At 43.4% G+C, this 17,176-nt stretch overlaps 1 protein-coding gene across 4 annotated transcripts in view; it reads right to left on the reverse strand.

Annotated features, from left to right (window-relative positions):
• Positions 1-5,588: 5,588 nt before the first annotated feature.
• The window catches only part of SHANK2 (SH3 and multiple ankyrin repeat domains 2), a 247,720-nt gene continuing 236,132 nt past the window's right edge, over positions 5,589-17,176 (reverse strand). For all 4 annotated transcript variants that reach the window (XM_054275891.1, XM_054275893.1, XM_054275894.1 and 1 more), the window contains one exon: positions 5,589-10,404. In XM_054275891.1, the coding sequence (XP_054131866.1) occupies positions 9,831-10,404 (574 nt within the window). In that variant the 3' untranslated portion in view covers positions 5,589-9,830. The remainder of the gene's footprint in view (positions 10,405-17,176) is intronic.

The raw sequence follows: 17,176 nt of genomic DNA on the forward strand, positions 1-17,176 counted from the left end.
ATTATTGCTACCAGTAATTATTGGCCTTTCTTTGAAAGCAAAGCACAGCCAGAGTGATCATGGGTAGGTCAGCAGGAGTACAAAGACATTCCCAAACAGCTTTGTGTTGGATCTTGGCTGGGAATCAGCCCTGGCTGAAGCTTTGGAAGGGAGGGAGCTGCTCCCTGCCAGATCCAGAGCCAGGATCAGCTCTTTGTTCCATGGGTGGGTTCACCCTGCCAGCACCACTCAGAGCTCTCCTGTGCCACCCCAGGGCCAGGGACAGCCAGGTGAGACAGGGGAGGTTCCTCTGTGGGCCAAGAAGAGGGCAGGAAGGTCAGCCCTGGAGCCAGGGCTCCTTTCCCATGGGCTGGCTGTCCTTTCCCTGCCCATTCCCTCTGCAGGGTGTGCTCATTCCATCAGGTGCACATTGGCACGTGTTGGTATTGGTGACACACCCCTGCTCCTCTGTGCCAGGCAGCCCTGGACACTGGCACAGCCCAGCCTGGGAAGGAGCTCAAGCTCAAGCTCAATTATTATTGAAATTATGTAGAATTATTAAATTATTTAAAAGCCACATAGGTGTGGCACCTGGGGGCATGGTTTGAGGGAGGGCTTGGCAGCTCTTGGATGATCTTAGAGGACTTTTCCAACCTAAACAATTTTCTGATTATTCGCAGGCACACAGAGTGCTACTACAGTTCCTGGAAAAAAACAAGCTGCCATCTTACCCTCAATTCATCTGTGTGGCAGCTACAAAATAAATTAAAATTCCTCATTAACCAAGCCTCTTATGACTCTGTCTCCCCCGTGTTTGCACAATAGTGGAGAAAACTTTAATGTGGTCAGCAAAGCACTGATAAAAATAAAGGCCATCAAAATCTCAGACTCAAACACAGCCTGGGAGTATTGCAAGTTGATAACAAGATTTCTCTACTGAATATTGGGTGTTATTTCCAGTGCAAGCCGGAAACAGATCCTTCAGTGAGTTCATTCTCAGTTCCTCTGCTTTTAAAACTGTATTGCTGCTAATTTGCACTGGAATCACCTTTTCCTTCTGTAAAGCCCAGATATCAGTCTTGGCCTTTGGCTTTTGTAGCTGGTAACTGCAAACAAATCCAAATGTTCTTGTGTTTATGTTGGATATCATGAGGGAAAATATGGAATTTCATCTATCCTCCAGGAAGAACAAGAGATCAGTCAGGAAAAGGAAGGTGTCCTGAGTATAAAAAAAAAATAAAAAAGACAGTGATACAGCAAAAATATTCAAGAGTTCTGAAACTTAAACCCCAGATAAACCAGGGCTTGCTTCTGTGGGAGGTTTTATTTGTGCCCCTTTTACAGCGCAGGGATAAAACTGAGCCTTGTAATAAACCCAAGAACCTCAAACAATGAGAGAAAACTTGTGTTTTCAGTAGTGCAAGTAAGCAATATAATGAAATATTTGGCACAATCCACTGGTGTCCTGACAGGTGGCCCTGTTGTCCTTTAGGGGACAGTGAATCATCCATAACCATACATTTGTTTCTGGGGTTTTTCCAATGAATATTGCGTTTGCCTTTCAAATCTCTGAAGTTCTTCACAGGGTTTCTTACTGTGGTTAATTAGACAGTTTTTTCCCAGTCTGATGGAACATCCTTACTTTAGAACATTTCCTTTATCTGTTATTTATTAATGTCAAAAAAGAAAAAGGAAATGCATGTGTTTTGCTAAAGATTTTAGATGTTATAGAAACTGCTATAAATTTTCTGGTGTCCTTGCAGACAAGGACAATGAACAAATCCCCCAGTGCTCTTTAGCTGTTTTCTTTCTTTCTTTAAAAAATAGAAAAAGAACAAAACAAGCCATGAAAACAAACAGGTAGGTAAGGACTAAATGGCACTTGTTAGCAGGAATATTGGGGCTTGTGCAACCTTGAATTTAATCTCTAAGGAGCTGCAGATCACTGTTTTATTTTATTTGTTTTATAGCATCTATTTTGTGCTGACAAGAGCATGGAAATTTTATCTTTCCTGGAGAAACTTTTGCCCCTTTTCCCTGGAGTTCTTTAATGCTGCAGCCAGGCTTTAAGTTTGGCATATTTTAGGTGCAACATCCCAGGTTTTCTTTCTCTGCTCCAGAGCTTGGTTTGGTGCTTCAGTAGTAATCTAACTAATAGTTCTCTATAGAATCCTGAACCCCTGGAATGGTCTGGGCTGGGAGGGACCTTCAAGCCCCTCTTATTCCCCTTCCCTGCCATGGCAGGGACAGTTTCCACCAGCCCAGGGAAGGCACCTGGGCTCCCTCCATCCCGTTTGTCTCAGCCCACAGCTCTGGCAGAAGAGCTCACAGGCAGGTGCCCGGGATCAGCTGTGTGCCACAAGGAATAAATCCGGGGCTGTTTCCTACAGGACCCCCCAGCACAGCCCCATTCTCCTCCCCATTTGGGCTCCCTCCTGGTTTGCAGTCTGAATCCTTCCCCAGCTGGGGCCAGATCATTCCAGAGCCAGCATTCCCTTAGGTCACCCCCCTCCCCTGGCAGTTCACCCTTCACGGGAGGGGAAAAATCACACAGCTCCTTCCAGCCTCCCATCGTGGGGTTAAACAGAGCGAGTCCTTCCCAGCCCTGCTCCAAGCCCTGCTCCCAGCTCATTCCCACCCTCCAGCTGTGGGCTGACATCTACAGAGGTTTATTCCTTGGGATAAGGAATTTCCATGCCCTTTTTTGTGGATGGGTATTGTGCATGTCTCTGCCAAGCCAAATTTCTCTTCTTCCCTGTCCCCTTTGACAGAGCAGTCCCTGGAATTCCTGGCGGGATTCTCCACTCCCTGCATGTGCTACAAACAAAGTTTCCCTGTTCCCGTGGCTCTGGGCTTTCCAGCAGGTTTTCCCTGGGATAAACCAGCCTGGGCAGCAGCACAGACAGACAGACAGCACCCAGAGGATGAGCTCTGCTGGGGGTGGCTCTGTCCCCAGGGGTGGCAGAACAGCACCAAGGTCAGAGGCTGGACCTGTGCCAACGGGACAGAGCCAAAGGTGTGTCCAGGGTCTGCTCCAAATTTGCCTCTGCAAGAAAACTCCTTTCCTAGAAATTGAAAACTAGCTTCAGGGAGTCACCTGCCCTTGCTTTGTGCCCTCTCTGTGATGCAGCAAATGAGACATTTCAGATGACCTCGGGTGAAGTGTGCACCTGTGAATGTTCTGTTACTGGGGCACTGAGAGTCTGACAGGTCAGCCAGCTGAGCCTACAGAATGCAGCACACACTAAAGCTGACACCCACTGCTTTGGAAGGAAAGAAAACTGCTGAGACAGAGCAAGTGGAGAGATGGGATGCAGCACAGCTTGGAAAAGAATTCTAAACACAGTAGTATTTCTCTGCACTATTTGACTATGCCCAGATAAAAATTAAGTGATTGTTGTTCACTTGTCCGTACCGCGACAAGCAAATGGTAAGTGATAATTACATCAATAACAGAAATGAGAAAATGAGAAGGGAGTTCTGTCTCAGTCCCCTTTCTGTCTGATCTCTTGGAGCTCTCACCTCGCCCTTGCCACTGCAGGTCTGACCCCAAAGGAGACCCCAGGCTGCAGCACAGGGTCACAACAAAAGGACAGAAGAATGACAGAGCCCCAGCAGTTCCTCACTCGGGATTTTCCAGGGGTGGATTGGGTGGGAAGAGCCAGGCTTGGCCATTCCCTGCACCCAGCAGGGAATGCTCAGAGACATTCAGGTAACAGGAGAACGAACACCAGTGGAAAAGAACCCATTAAAACATGAGGTAGATTTTGAGGTTTCTGTATATTGTATTCTCTTCAGATTTCCAAAGCAAACAGGTACACGGCGACATTGATTCCAGTACAGGTTTAAGCACATGCAACACTGGTGTCCTATCTGTACATTGGTTTCTAAGGCTGCCCAAGGACCTTTACATTGAAAGCGTACAAGAACTCACACACACGTGCACGGATTCCTCCTGGCATCAGTCCTGAGGAAAAAAACAACTGGAATTTTATTGGAGAAACCAAACTTCAGCACTGCAAGCGCATCAGGGAAATCCCCCCCAGCTGTTCTGAACTGCTTCCTAACCTCAAAACTCACTTTTTTGTTTTTTTCACAATTTGGAGCTGAACAGGCTGTTGTTCATCAGGTTGTAGTGTCAGAAATGGTTCAAAACAGTCCAAGGTTTACAGTACTGGAGACAAAACCTATATTCCCATTAAAAACCATGCCGGATGCAAATGAAGTATCACATGGAGATGCTGACGTTCAAAACAGAAAACTGAGAAAACATAAGCACAGAGAGACCAGAAAACACATTAAAGACTTCTCATTCATGTATAATTTGTGTAATTATACAGTCAGCCTTTCTGTAAAATACTAAAGGCCTAAATACTCAGGCCAACCTAAATAACAACAATACAAAATTTTCTAAAACAGCTTCTTGTAGAAAGAATGACAGTAGTTGAAAGTAAATAAATAAATAAATAAATATTTTTAAAGGTCTGATATTGCTCTGAGACAGTGTCCATCAGGTTCCACTAGATGTCAGTGGCACAGAACCAGTTTGTGGCAGACTTCATGGCATCAAGTCCACTTGGTTTATTTATTTATCATCGTTACCTCGTCTGTGAAACACAGCCCATGTCAATTGTACCACCCACCCAGGATTTATGGCAGTGAACTGAACCCAAAATAACAGTCTCATCTCATTTCTTTTCCCCCTCTTGCTTGCCTGATTTGAATAGAAGACTTGAAATCAGGCTCACAATGCCAAAACTGTGGTGAGATAAGGTCTGAGTCACTGCAGCTCCTCAGCGTTTCCTAAAGCAGCGACACGGAGCTCACTCCGACCCCAGCACTCTCTGTTTGTCAGGTACTGAACACCTTGAAGATAAAGCTTTTTATGTGAAATACAGTGTAGCTGATCCAGGTGGAAAATTATAAGGCACGTACAATTTTTTTTGTTGTTTGTTTTTCTCTTTTTTTAAAAAAAACTACACATTCTGAAGCGTTGTTACAATCGTGCTACTCTGGGTGGCCCAGCCAAGGACAGAGGGGATGAAAATCCACGAAATGCAGGAAAATACAGGAAAAAAAAATACAGAAAAAAATACAGAAACCAAAGAATAAAGCAGAACACATTGATACAATGTACACAATGACAGCAATGATCAACTCTTCTCATTCCTTTGGCCAACAAGCAGTGACAATTGCAAAGCATTCTTTGTTTTGCACTGGAAATACCTGACTTTATTTGGATACACAGATGTTTGCCACAATACCTGAAATAAGTAAATTTAAAAAAAAAACCCAAACAGGCTGGTTCTAGTTTATGTTTTTAACAAAACAAAGCTGCCAAGTAATTGTTGTTGGGAAATCATGAGAGAAATAATAACTGGGGGCTACAAAAATGATGAGCTAGAACGACAGCTGAGAAGAGATTCGTAGTTAAGGAACATATGAAACCAAATGGCAACGGTTCTAGGCATTTATTCCAATATCTTAGAAAATAAAAATAAAAAATACTCTTCATTGCATCACCATTTAAAGACAGAAAAACAAATCTTTAACTCAAGCCAAAAGAAGATGAGGATTGTTTCCTCGTTTTTTGTTTTCTTTTTGTTTGGTTGTTTGTTTTTTTTTTTTTTTCCCCAATTTGCAGCCTTGTTTATTCACAGTACAAACAGAGCCCGCTGGTACAGATTTCAAAGTCACAAGATGCACAAAGTCGGACAAGGAGCTGTTCCCTCCTCCCCTCTGCACAGCTGCTCTGCCCCAGAGAAAACCCAGCCCCAGATGAAAATAAAATCCCTAAACCCCCACTTCTCAGTGCCTGTGAAATCGCAGAGCAGCAGCAGCACTGAAGCTCGGGACAAAGAACATTCCACACATTTAGGAATTCCACCTTAAGGCAAAAAAAAAAAAAAAAAAAAAAAATTAGGTAATGCGGTTTTCTACCTGTCCCCTTGAAAGTTTCCTGCTTTTCCAGATTTCAAGCATGACCCCTGAAATTCAGTAAATGAACAGAACAACATCAGGCATAAGGAATGCTTTAACAAAAAAAAAAAAAAAAAGGAATAAACAGGAAATGCTTTTCCCAACAATAAATCAATAAATTTCCCTTAGTTCTATCTACATTTTGTTAAAGCATTTTATGCATTTTCAATAACAAATTGCAAATATTTTTGGCAACTTTTTTTCTTTTTCTTTTTTAATAAAAATCCAGACAGTGTTCTCTGTTTGCAATCAGAACCACACCCTTAGTGCAATATTATATTTATTTCTTACAGTAATTTTGGTTGCCATACAAGAGTATTAAGGATTGGGGAAAAGTGCAAGTTACAGGAGCTTGATTTTTTTTTTTAATCAGTTGAAATAAGAGGAATTAAAGCACAAAAATTACAGCAACATAGATAACGTGAACACAAGTTGTTACACAAACTATAGCGAGAAACATATTAGTATCTAGAAAAGAAAAGAAAAAATGTAATGGAAAAATTATCAATATTTGTGGCTCATACACATAATCATCGCCAGATCAACTGGGTAATGCTTTCTAAGAACTGAGAGGAAAAGAAAAAAATATCACTATTTTTTTATTAACTTAAGTACCACAAATAATTAACTTCTTTGTGATATGTAAATTCTGTAAATCAACAGTCACATCTAGTCATTTTATAATATATGAATTAAACTTAAAATGTTCTCAGACACCTAGGGCAAGGAGTCTGTGCAGTTATACACAATTTACATCTTGTAAGATTTTGGTATTGTATACACAAATATTACAGAAACTAGGCATGTAAATGCAATTTATTTAAATTACAGTATATAAACAAAAGTTGATCCTAAAACCCAGAATATCATAGATCTCTAATGACTTTGTTTTTCACTATCAGAGTAGCATGAAAGAAATGGGTCTTCTCTCCTCCCCCCTGGTGAAAATACTCGGAGGCCAAGGCGTTATCTGTTACTATTGCTTTCTTTTTTTTTGTTTCAAACCACCCCTCAGAGCTGGAGACCGAACTCGACTTGGCAGAGGTGCATTCTGGTGCTCCAAGGAGGTCCCCTCAGGTCTCCTTACCTGTTTGCTTCACAGGACACAAGGTGAAAAATAAAACTATTCCCTTTCAGCTCTTTCATCTGCTCGTTTTCATACCTGCCCTTGGAGTACCTGAAGAGATGCCCGAGCAGGAGCCACACCTGTGTGAGGAAGGGACGGTCCCACCCGGAGTCACTGGGTGTGTCAGCCTTGCTCAGGGCAAGTTCAACCAACAGGAAGGTTGTGATCCAAAAAAAGCAGCTTTAAAAGTCAACTTCTAAGTTTTTGTTTTTTTTTCTTTTACTACTGTATTTATTTCCTAACGTGTTTCTGGCACGTGTTATAGAGGTAATAGCAACTGTACCCAAAGAAACAAACAAAGAAAAATTAAAAAACAAAAAAAGAGAGAGCATGGCATCAGTGGTTTATTTACTGAATTCTGTTGTATCACCAAATGGAAGACAAAAGATGGCTAAATTACCTTTTCTTTTTGTTTTTTTTTCTTTTTTTCACTTCTTAAAGTGTGTGATGGCCTCAAGTTGCCTGCATCGACCTATCTGAGTGGAACTGCCATTTTCTACACCTCCCATGGAAAAACTCAGCACTCCTCGACAGCAAAGCAGCCTCAGTGCTTTGTTTTTATGTCAAGGTTCCTTGGAACTCCCCAAATACAAACAGAGCGCAGTAACAGATGTTAAGTCAAAAGATTTGCTGTTCCATAAAGGGGGCAGGAGGCTTAAATAAGTTGATTTTTATGAGTTTCCAATGCGTTGGTAACTGTAACCACTTTTGAAGAAATATTCATCCTCCTCTGTAGAAGTTCTAGCAAAGATAGAAAATATAACACAGCTCTGCTGGTTCAGATGCATCCAAATGAGGTTGATTTTAAAAAGGTCAAGACTTTATAATTATTCCACAGAAATAGTAGTAAACCACAAAAAGTTTTTTTTCTTTTTTTTTTTTTGTTTGGTTTTTTTTTCTGTTTTTAACTTCCTAGCACTGAAGTGGCACAAAGGCTGCCCAGTAGACCAGCCACTTATTTTCTTAAAATATTGTGCTTATAAACTATCTGTACAACTATTTAAACTTGCAGTAAAGAAAGATATTTAAAATGCTAAACTTTATGTACTCATACTAGGGCTGTTGCAGACCTAATTAGACACTTGTTTGTGAGCAAAAAATAATCACAATAATAAAAAAATTAGAGATAGGCTGGACCATATCAAGGACCATATCAAGGAAAGAAAGTTCAGGTACCTTGCAAAATGTAAGGGAACCTGAAAGTTTGGTAGGGAGGCAGTTTAGCCATCCACACCCAATTTACCCACCTTGAACATCTTGAATATTCTGTCCAGAAAGTCCTACAAAACTCACAGATATTCAGAGGTGTTAATTACAAGGGGGAGTTCAAACATGCAGAGAGAGACTTGTTAACTTGAAAGTTGAAAAAAATAATAATAATAATTTTTTTTTAAAACAAAAAACAAAGCCGTGTAAAGCAGCCATGGGTGTTTCTCCCCTGCTAACAGAAGTCTCCCGGAAAGTTCTGTCTGCCCCGCTCCCAGCCCTGGATTCTGGCAGGGTGCTCGCACCTCTTGTGCCAAGGAATGGGCTGGGGGCCACTGCCAGGCCCTGGGTCCTTGTCCAGAGCCAGTTCCTGCCAGCAGTGACAAAAGGAGAGCCTGGATCCCTCCCCAGCCCTCGCACCCCGAGACACTCGACAGTTCTTTCCAGCTTGGCATCACCTCTCTGCCTCCTCTCAAGGATCTGAAGCATTTCCATCCTAACAGGCTGAAATCCCTCTCTCACTTCAGATCCTGGCACACTTCCCACTGACTTCAATGGGAACATTCATCTCTCTTCTCTTTCCTTCTCAGCCTGCTGTTCAAAATACCCAGGCACTTACCACTCACTGAATTAAGCAGCACCTCCCAGGGCTCAGCCTCTCTCAGTGTCTCACTGTCAAGTCCCAAAGCTGTGCCCAAAGTTTGTCCTGGCTCGTGGAGTTCATATTTTGACTCAGCATCAGCTGGGCTGGTTGAGAACTGGGAGGGGTCTCAGGTTCAAACTAGCTTCACTTTGCTGTACCTCTAAGTGTGGTCCCCCCTCAGCCTTTACTCAACGTCTGCACCATCCTACAGGCCACGTCAATGAAGCGTGCACTGCACTTGTTCTGCCACCTTGGAAGAGTGCTAAATACCACTGCAGAAATAAAGAAATACTAGGTAAAACAGAGCAAGGTTACCATTGGACTGACCCCAGCAGAACAACCAGCTTCACTGCCAACAGATCAGGGAGCTATGCCAGTAAAAAAAGAGGAATATGAACTCCTGTGCCTGCCTCAATATCCCTGCTACTGATAAAACTGGGTTTGAGTGGTAATGGAGCAACCTGTCCTCTTAAAATGAACCAAGGGCTGGGGAAGGCAGCCTGCTTTGAGACTGAATGTCAAGAAGAGAATAAAATAAAATGCCTTTTTTTTTTTCTGTCAATGAAAGAAACCCTGAAATGTTTGCCATTTTAAAAGAAAATCATCACGCCACGGTCCCGGCCAAGGGCAGTATTAAGAGTTCTAAAGTTAACAATTGTCTCTCTCTCACATCTCCCCACAGCTTTGAAATAAAATGGCCCCACTTCTTTAGCATCTTTAGGTTTGTGTTTGGGCATGTAGCAGACAGTCTACATCTCCTGAGTACCAGGAATTCATCTGTTTTCCCCCTCCCCCCCAATTTTGCTGGCACTCGCAGACAGACAAGGCATTTGGGGTATGTCAGTACCAGCCCATCTCTAGTTGTCAACAGAAGGTTGTGAGGCAAGATAGCTATTCTTATCTGTCCAGCAGCTGCTTCAAAGCTCTTTCTATGTTCATTCTGTGCCCAACTCTAGTCACTCCAAGGTCTATCAGATCTTCCTTCTGTAGATTTGGTAAATGTGTGCCATCTATTTCATTGTCCATAAACGTTTCTTTATGTTCACCTAAGTTTAGACTTTCCAACCAATCTGCCACATCTGGTTTAGTCCACAGGTGGACAGGCTTAGTTGTAAAAGGCTTATTTGAGATTGGCTGTTGTAATATGGAGGGAGAAGGAGACCTGCTGCGCCCTGTGGTCAAGCCAAATAAGTCCCCAGAAGGGGGCTGGCTGGGTAGGCTAAATACATCGGACAGAGTTGGAGAAGGAGATGAGGCTGAAGCAGAAGCAGTCAGAGGAGCAGGCAGGATGTCTTTATTGATCTCTGTTGGTGAAACCACAGGGCTGGGAGCGTGCCTCGCTCCTGAGGTCCTGCTGTCATAGTCTGGGGACCTGCTCTGCAGTGTGATCGGCTGGCTGGCTCCGGGTCGGACAGTGAAAGTGATTGTTGTACTTCGTGTACCTGAGACAGTACTCATGACTTCCGTGCTCCTGCAAGGGCAAACACACAGGCACAGTTAGAGCTGCTGGCCACAAGCATGGCCCACCAGCACGAGGTCATTACAGCATGGGAATCGTCGAGGAGTTTCACATTTTAACCAAAAGTACAAAAACAGTATCATTGACTCTTTCCCAGAAAACCAGCACTAATGGTAAGCCATTGTTAAGTTAAAGACAAATCATTTGCTTATGAGCAGTCCAGGAAAAAACACCTTCCAGAGCACACATTCTCTCCCTTTTTAATACCTGTTCCCAAATTAACTCCTGGTTAAATGAGAAGTGCTGAGTGGAACAAGCACATGAGCATTTTGTACTCTCAGCAAAGCACAACCAGGAGTCAACCTTCCCTTTGCTACATGGAGGGATGGAAACTTTCAGTTCTGGCTTTACAAACACTTGATATAGATACTTTCTACTAGATATAGATACCAAATACTAGATATAATACTTTCCTGTCTTGTAAATACAAGAAATTAAGGTTTTGTATTTACACCCATACACATAACATAGCCAATAGTAGTGGTGGAAAGTTTCAGGAGCACTGGATTTTGGATCTTTGGGCTTTCACTCAGTTAATTTTGCAGAATGTTTTTAATTTACAGAACAAGCTGCTCTTATTTCCCTTTCTATCCATGCTTTAAACATAAAAGAGCTCTTCTAAGGTGCCTAAAACATCTCAGTGTCTATTTCCTTCCACAGACAAATTACACTCTGGCAGCTTCACCACAAAATTAAAGAGACAAAAATCTTTTTCCTGTGCATGACTGGAGGTGCTGTAGCTGGGGTCAAGTTCTGCCTAAAGAAAATGAGTTTGAGATTAGGACTGAAGCAGGCATGAACCTCGCTGAGAGGCTCGCTCTGATGCCCAGCCTGGCAGGGTGGGTGAAGGAACACGACCCTCTGCTTCTGCCTGCTGGCTACAGAAGCAAATTTAGAAGGTTTGGGTCTGTTCATGTCATCAAAGGCTTGACCCCACAGCCCTTACTCCCATGGGAAGAGCCTGCTGGTCAGCATGCACACTTCAGGACGCTCCACAGAGCCCTTGCATGCCTGGAGCTCCAGGGTTCTTCACTTCAGAAACAACCTGCCAACTGGGAAAACCTTCAGACAACTAATTTAAAGCACTTGCAGACCAAAGGACGGGTTTATTTATCCTGGGAGCAATGCCATGGAGTCCAGAGGACCATGTGGCTGATGCTGTACTGAGATTTGCAGTGCAGACCCTGACAGAAGCCCTCTGTCTCTGAGTTCTGTTTTTGAGTGCCACACTGTCCCCAGGCCTGGCCTGTCCTGCCTGGGCAGGACTGAGGATGCCTTGGGTGCATGATGTCGGATGGAAATGCTCCCATTAATCCAGCACAGCATTAACTCTGCACTGCTGTGCAGAAAAGAACTCAAGGAGATGAAGGAAAAGCAGGGTAATGGCAACATGGGGCAGTGCTACAAATGGGTTATTAATCCCTGTCTCCCCCAGTGCAGCCCTGAGCTGGAGACAGCGATTCCCTGGCTGCTGCTGCCTATGGAGAGCCCTGAGAGTGTTCCCTGAGTCACCCCTGGGGCTCTGGCCCTTCACACCAGCCCAGAGCCCAGGGAGGTGCAGCTCTGCCACGCTCACAGCTCAGCAGGTCCCCTTCAAATAAAGCTCCCTGTCATGAGGAGAGCGCTGAGAATCACTTTTGGGAGAGCCCACATCTAATTCACACCAACATTCCCACTGATTTCCCACAGGCTGCTCCATGGATTTCAATGGGAACAGGGGGATCTCTTTGGAAGATTGGTACTTCACTTAAAACCCAGTAGGAGCCATGCTTCCAGCACTTATGGCTTTGTAATTTAACACAGAAAGGAAACACTTGGCAAGGTTTTGAGTGTTCCCTGTGATGTTTTTGGCACCTAATGGCTCTCATTGTCTTCCAAGGCTGGAGCTAAGCATTCTTATAAATAAAAAGTCTGTGGCAAGAGACTATTAAATTCTACTAACCAAGGGGAACAAGTTATTTCCACCTCCTTTACCTCAGCATTAGGAGTCTCCCACTCATTACTAAGGCATGATATAATTTAAAACCAAAAAGGCCTTCTTTGAGAAAGATTGGGGTAGTGCTATCCTAGTGATGGCAAGAATGAGTTTTGTATAAATAGGGAAATGAATCCCTGATCTTTACCTGCAATCACCCTTCTACTTAACTTTCCTGTCTTGCAAATACTAGAAATTAGGGTTTTGTATTTGCACCCATTGTGGCAGGATCAAATGGATGATGAAAATACAGCTTCTTTTATTCCAGATGATGAAAGATAATTTTTACTGCTTGACTGACAGCTCCAGGCTCAGTGCTTTGCAACTCACTTTTGCTGCTTCTCCTTCAGACTGCTCCTCTTAAAGACTCCCTGCCCAGTCTTGCTCAGGAAATTAAATAAAGGATGTTAAGACAGAAGAAACAAACCCCCCAGAAGTAAACTCTGTGCTCTCATTTGAAGTATTCCTTGGCTGGTGTTCCGTAATTTTCTCAGCCCCATGGGCAGGAATACCCAGGGTGAGCAAAGCATCCCAGGCATCCTGGTCCTTTGCTTCCTGTCAGCCTGGATCAAAGCATTGGCCTCACACAGCTGCAAGCAGCAGCAGGAGAACTGAGAGCATCTTGCTTTTTCCAAGCCAGAGGTTCAGGGCTGATGATTATTAAAACAAAACTCTGAGATAGTGATGAGATTTTTTTAGCTGATTGCAGATGTTTCAACACCAACTCTGACTCAGTTCAGAGCCATGCGAGTGCTCAGATCTCATGGCATGGGCACAGCCCTGGTGGAGCTCAGGGAAGTCTGCCAGGCTTTCAGTTCCATGCCTTTCACTCCAAGATTACTTTCCCATGTTCTTTTCCCCCTTTTCTACCTGCCCTATCAACTCCACTCTTTTGTGCTGCTCTGTAATTGTAATCCAAGGGAAAAAAAAACAACAAACCCAAGTATATTTATGTAACTCCTATGCATCCTAAATTATTATTTATGACATCTCCCATGTGATCTGGGGTGCAGACACATCCTTGAAACCATCATCTGTCTTGCGTTTTATGGTTGGTTGGCAGCCTGGTCAATAAGGAGGGAGCAGGTTCCAGCTGGAGAGCAGGCAGGGTTTGTTTTGTTACAGGGTTTCTGGATCTTTAATCATTTTTAATCATAATTTCTTATGCCTTATTTGATCATCTGTTATCCTAAACATGTCAAATCCATATTAAACCTGACAAACCCCAAACTTCATTTAAAAAAAAGATGAAAAGTCAGATAATTATTTTAAATAAATGTTGCTCTGTTAGAATCAGCATATGGTGGTAATTCATAAACATTTGCTGCTGTGAGCCTGCACTGATTGCAGTGCCCATTATGTTGCTTCATATTAAAATCAAAATATATAACCTATATGTCACAACCACATGGCCTCCAAGTATAAAAGCCATCAGCACAGCTTGTAGCCAAAAAAAATTCTTTTAAATTTTAAATTATATTTGCAAGATTCAAATTTACTGTTAACTTAATACCAGAGGCAAATCAGTGCAGCAGCTCCCATGGAAAAATAAAAACCCGATATGATTCTCAGCTCCTGGGAGCTGTTTTAGCCTAGAACTTCCCAGAAGACTTGCTGGTTCTGACACAGCTTTTCCATTGTATCAAAGGAAAACACCTTAAAAACCAAGAGGAGTAATAAGTGAAGTCACTGTATAGGGGTGCTGCTGCAAGAAATTAAATTCTTATAGATCTTAGAGGATGCACAAATCCCAGAATTTGCCTTCACCTCTTAAATTTTTACTTGTTGTCAGAGGCAATATGCATGGCAGGAAAGTGAGGGAAGAATTGTGTGTTTTGGGGGCAGGTGAAGAGCAAGGGCTGACGTGCTGACTGGCAGGATGCAGAGCTCCTCACAAGGGCGTTATTTCATTCTGGGGAGAAGAATGGAGAGCTGCTCGCTGTCTGCTGCCAGTGAGGCACAGTCAGGGAGGTCTGTGGGAGTCTGTCTGTGCAGGAGCAGGAGCTTCCATGTGAAATGTCTGGAAAGCAGCAGGAAGGGGATGGTGCCAGGCCAGCAGGCAGCCTCAGCCCTCTCTGCTTGGATAACTGCAGGGGAAAGGGAAGCTGGAAGAACAGCAGGAATTCCACAGCTTTCGAGGACAAGACGACTACACAGGTTGGTTTGTCTTTACTTTTGGCCTCACACAGGTGTGTAAAACTGTATTAATCATCCCTCCCCACCCCTCCACCTCCCAAAATCTGGCAGAATCTGGCCATATCTGAAAAGTCCTGCCCCTTGTTTAGGTGCTCAGACACATTCAGGAATCTGGTCTTATGTGCTCATGTTACCAACACATTTTCTGAGAACTCCTCTGATGAGTGTGGCTTTTATTTCACCTTGAGATGACATCCTAGGTCCCATTTTAGGATGGCTACCATTTCTGGATTAGGATGATCTAATCCACACTGCACTGTGAGAAACACAGTCACCACCAAAGTCACTGAAATGCAATAACAATGGGTGAGCATCAGAAAGCAGCAGAATGTACAACACAGAATAGTCCATGCTTTATGGTTGGCACTTACTTCATGGCACTTCAGCATGGCCCTCCTCTGACAACAGCAGTCATGACAGCAAATAAAAATGACAAAATGGAATGACTGAAACACTGCAGAAATCACTGACAAAGCAAGCAATCCTGTGAAATTGGCTGGCAAACAGTTAACGATGTGAAATGAGTCTAATGGGAGAGCAGCAAGTGAAAAATCAAGGCCCTTTATGTCATCCTCTGCCAAACCCAGACATCCTTTACCATAAAACCAAACACAGGACCACTCTCTGTAAAGGACTCACCACTAAGTTCTGCTCTGCCTTACCTGCTTGCGGAAAAATAAAAGGAACTTCTTCAAATATTCATGAAAAAAACTAATTAATTGATGGCCAAAATCACTGGCCAGTTTCACTTTAAAAACTTGTTATCCCAGCACAGTGTAGGTTTATCTTCCTAGAGGACTCAATTCCACAGCATCCTCCATAACTCCCACATTTATCATGAGTATTTCCCACCACCAGCAGTCATGCCAACGTGCCCCAGAGGCTACGGGATTGTGCAAACACAGCTGGACAAAGACAGAAAAACTGCGTTTCTCCCTCTGGCCAAGCCATGGATCATTTTGGTGTGGTGCTGGTGGAGAGCAGAGGAGCTGCTGTTCCTTACCCCTTATCAGTGCTCCAGAGGCACGAGGGAGGGAGGATGCTGTGTTCCCTGGGGCTGAGCTGTGTGACCCTGGCAGCCCCCAGGTTTATCCTGCCTCAGGCCCTGCTCTGAAAGTGAAAGCCCTGCTCTGCTTCTTTCATCATCTGCCCTGTTCTTTCATCAGCTCCTTATAAAAGCCAGGAGCCTCTCAAGTGGATTTATAGCACTGCTGCATTTATTGTGGTTGACATGTCCTGTCCTCCTAGCCTGCAGGAGGACATGGATAAACCAGATTAAAACCTCTGTCACCACAACTGATGGCCATAATTCCTCAAAGTAAACGGTGGCCAAAACTGGGAGTGGGATCTGGAGCTCTCTTCCTGAACCTTGTGATCAAACCTTTAAATTACACTTCAGTTAGTACAAAGTAAGCAAGGGCATCCTCTCACTTCTTCCTCTTTTCCCTTCTCCTGCTGAGCTCCTCTTTCCTATCCCACAGGCTGGCCACTACCACTGAGGATGGAGGAGCAGATGGTTTCCAGCCAAGCATTTCCACGCTCTATTTAAAAATCTTGAAGCTCGGTGTCTCCATAAGAACCATGGGAAAACTATAAATACACCATGGAAAATGATTGATAAACCAAGAAGCAGAGAATAAAAGCAAGTTTAGGGTGGTTTCAACGTAATAATTCAGAAATGCTGTTCAGGACCATAGAATGATTTCTCCCTAATCCCCATTTATCAAAAAAACACAAAGAAGGTGTTTTTATGGGGTTACTGCAGCCAGTCATTACCCCACTGTCTGTAGTTTAATTCACCCCTGTGCCACCCTAACAGGGCAATTGCCTTCAATGAATCCCAGTTTTGCATCTACTGGCTGTGCAAAGAGAATTCCTAGTGGGATTTAGGATTCCAACCTGGCCCATAATTCCATGTATGGCCCCATAAGCAGATACATATTTTTAATTTCATCAGGCTGCCTGTGCTGTGAACACCGCCCAAGCGAGCCTGTGAATGCTGTTCCTATTTATAATCCTTCCCAATCCTTCTCCTTGGCTGAAGGATAGGAACAGGCCCACTTATTATCACTGCTCTCTTTGCAGAGCTAACAAGTTGTTCTTTAATTTAGCAGAATCCCTGATTTTTATGAGCCAAAATTCCTTGGTCCCTTTCTAATGCTACCTCACAGGGAGGGGCTGCAAGATCAACAATTGGTTGTCATAAGCTTTAGAGTATTAGGAGGACAAAAATACCAAGGAACTCCAGGAATTTTACCTGTGAAATTTAAACATTAGCTTTTACACTTGAAATTTTCACAAGGTGGTATTCCTTGGTCATAATATTTGACAGCTTTGTAAAAAAACTGTGTCAGTCGTGCAGTTGGGCTAGAAAGGCTGTAATTTATTTAACTTTTAGAGAGATAAAGCTGGAGTAAAAGCAGTGAAAAAAACCCAATGGGCTTCTGATTCCACAAGTGAACATCTCCACTTCCATCTCTCTGCCTTACCCTGGTTGAGATGATAAGACTCTGCCTGCAGCACCTTTTCAAACACACTTCCTGAATCTGTAGA

This window comes from Melozone crissalis, unplaced genomic scaffold (genome assembly GCF_028551555.1).
Source record: "Melozone crissalis strain CALT ecotype California unplaced genomic scaffold, PUWL_Pcris_2 ptg000018l_1, whole genome shotgun sequence".
NCBI lineage: Eukaryota > Metazoa > Chordata > Aves > Passeriformes > Passerellidae > Melozone > Melozone crissalis.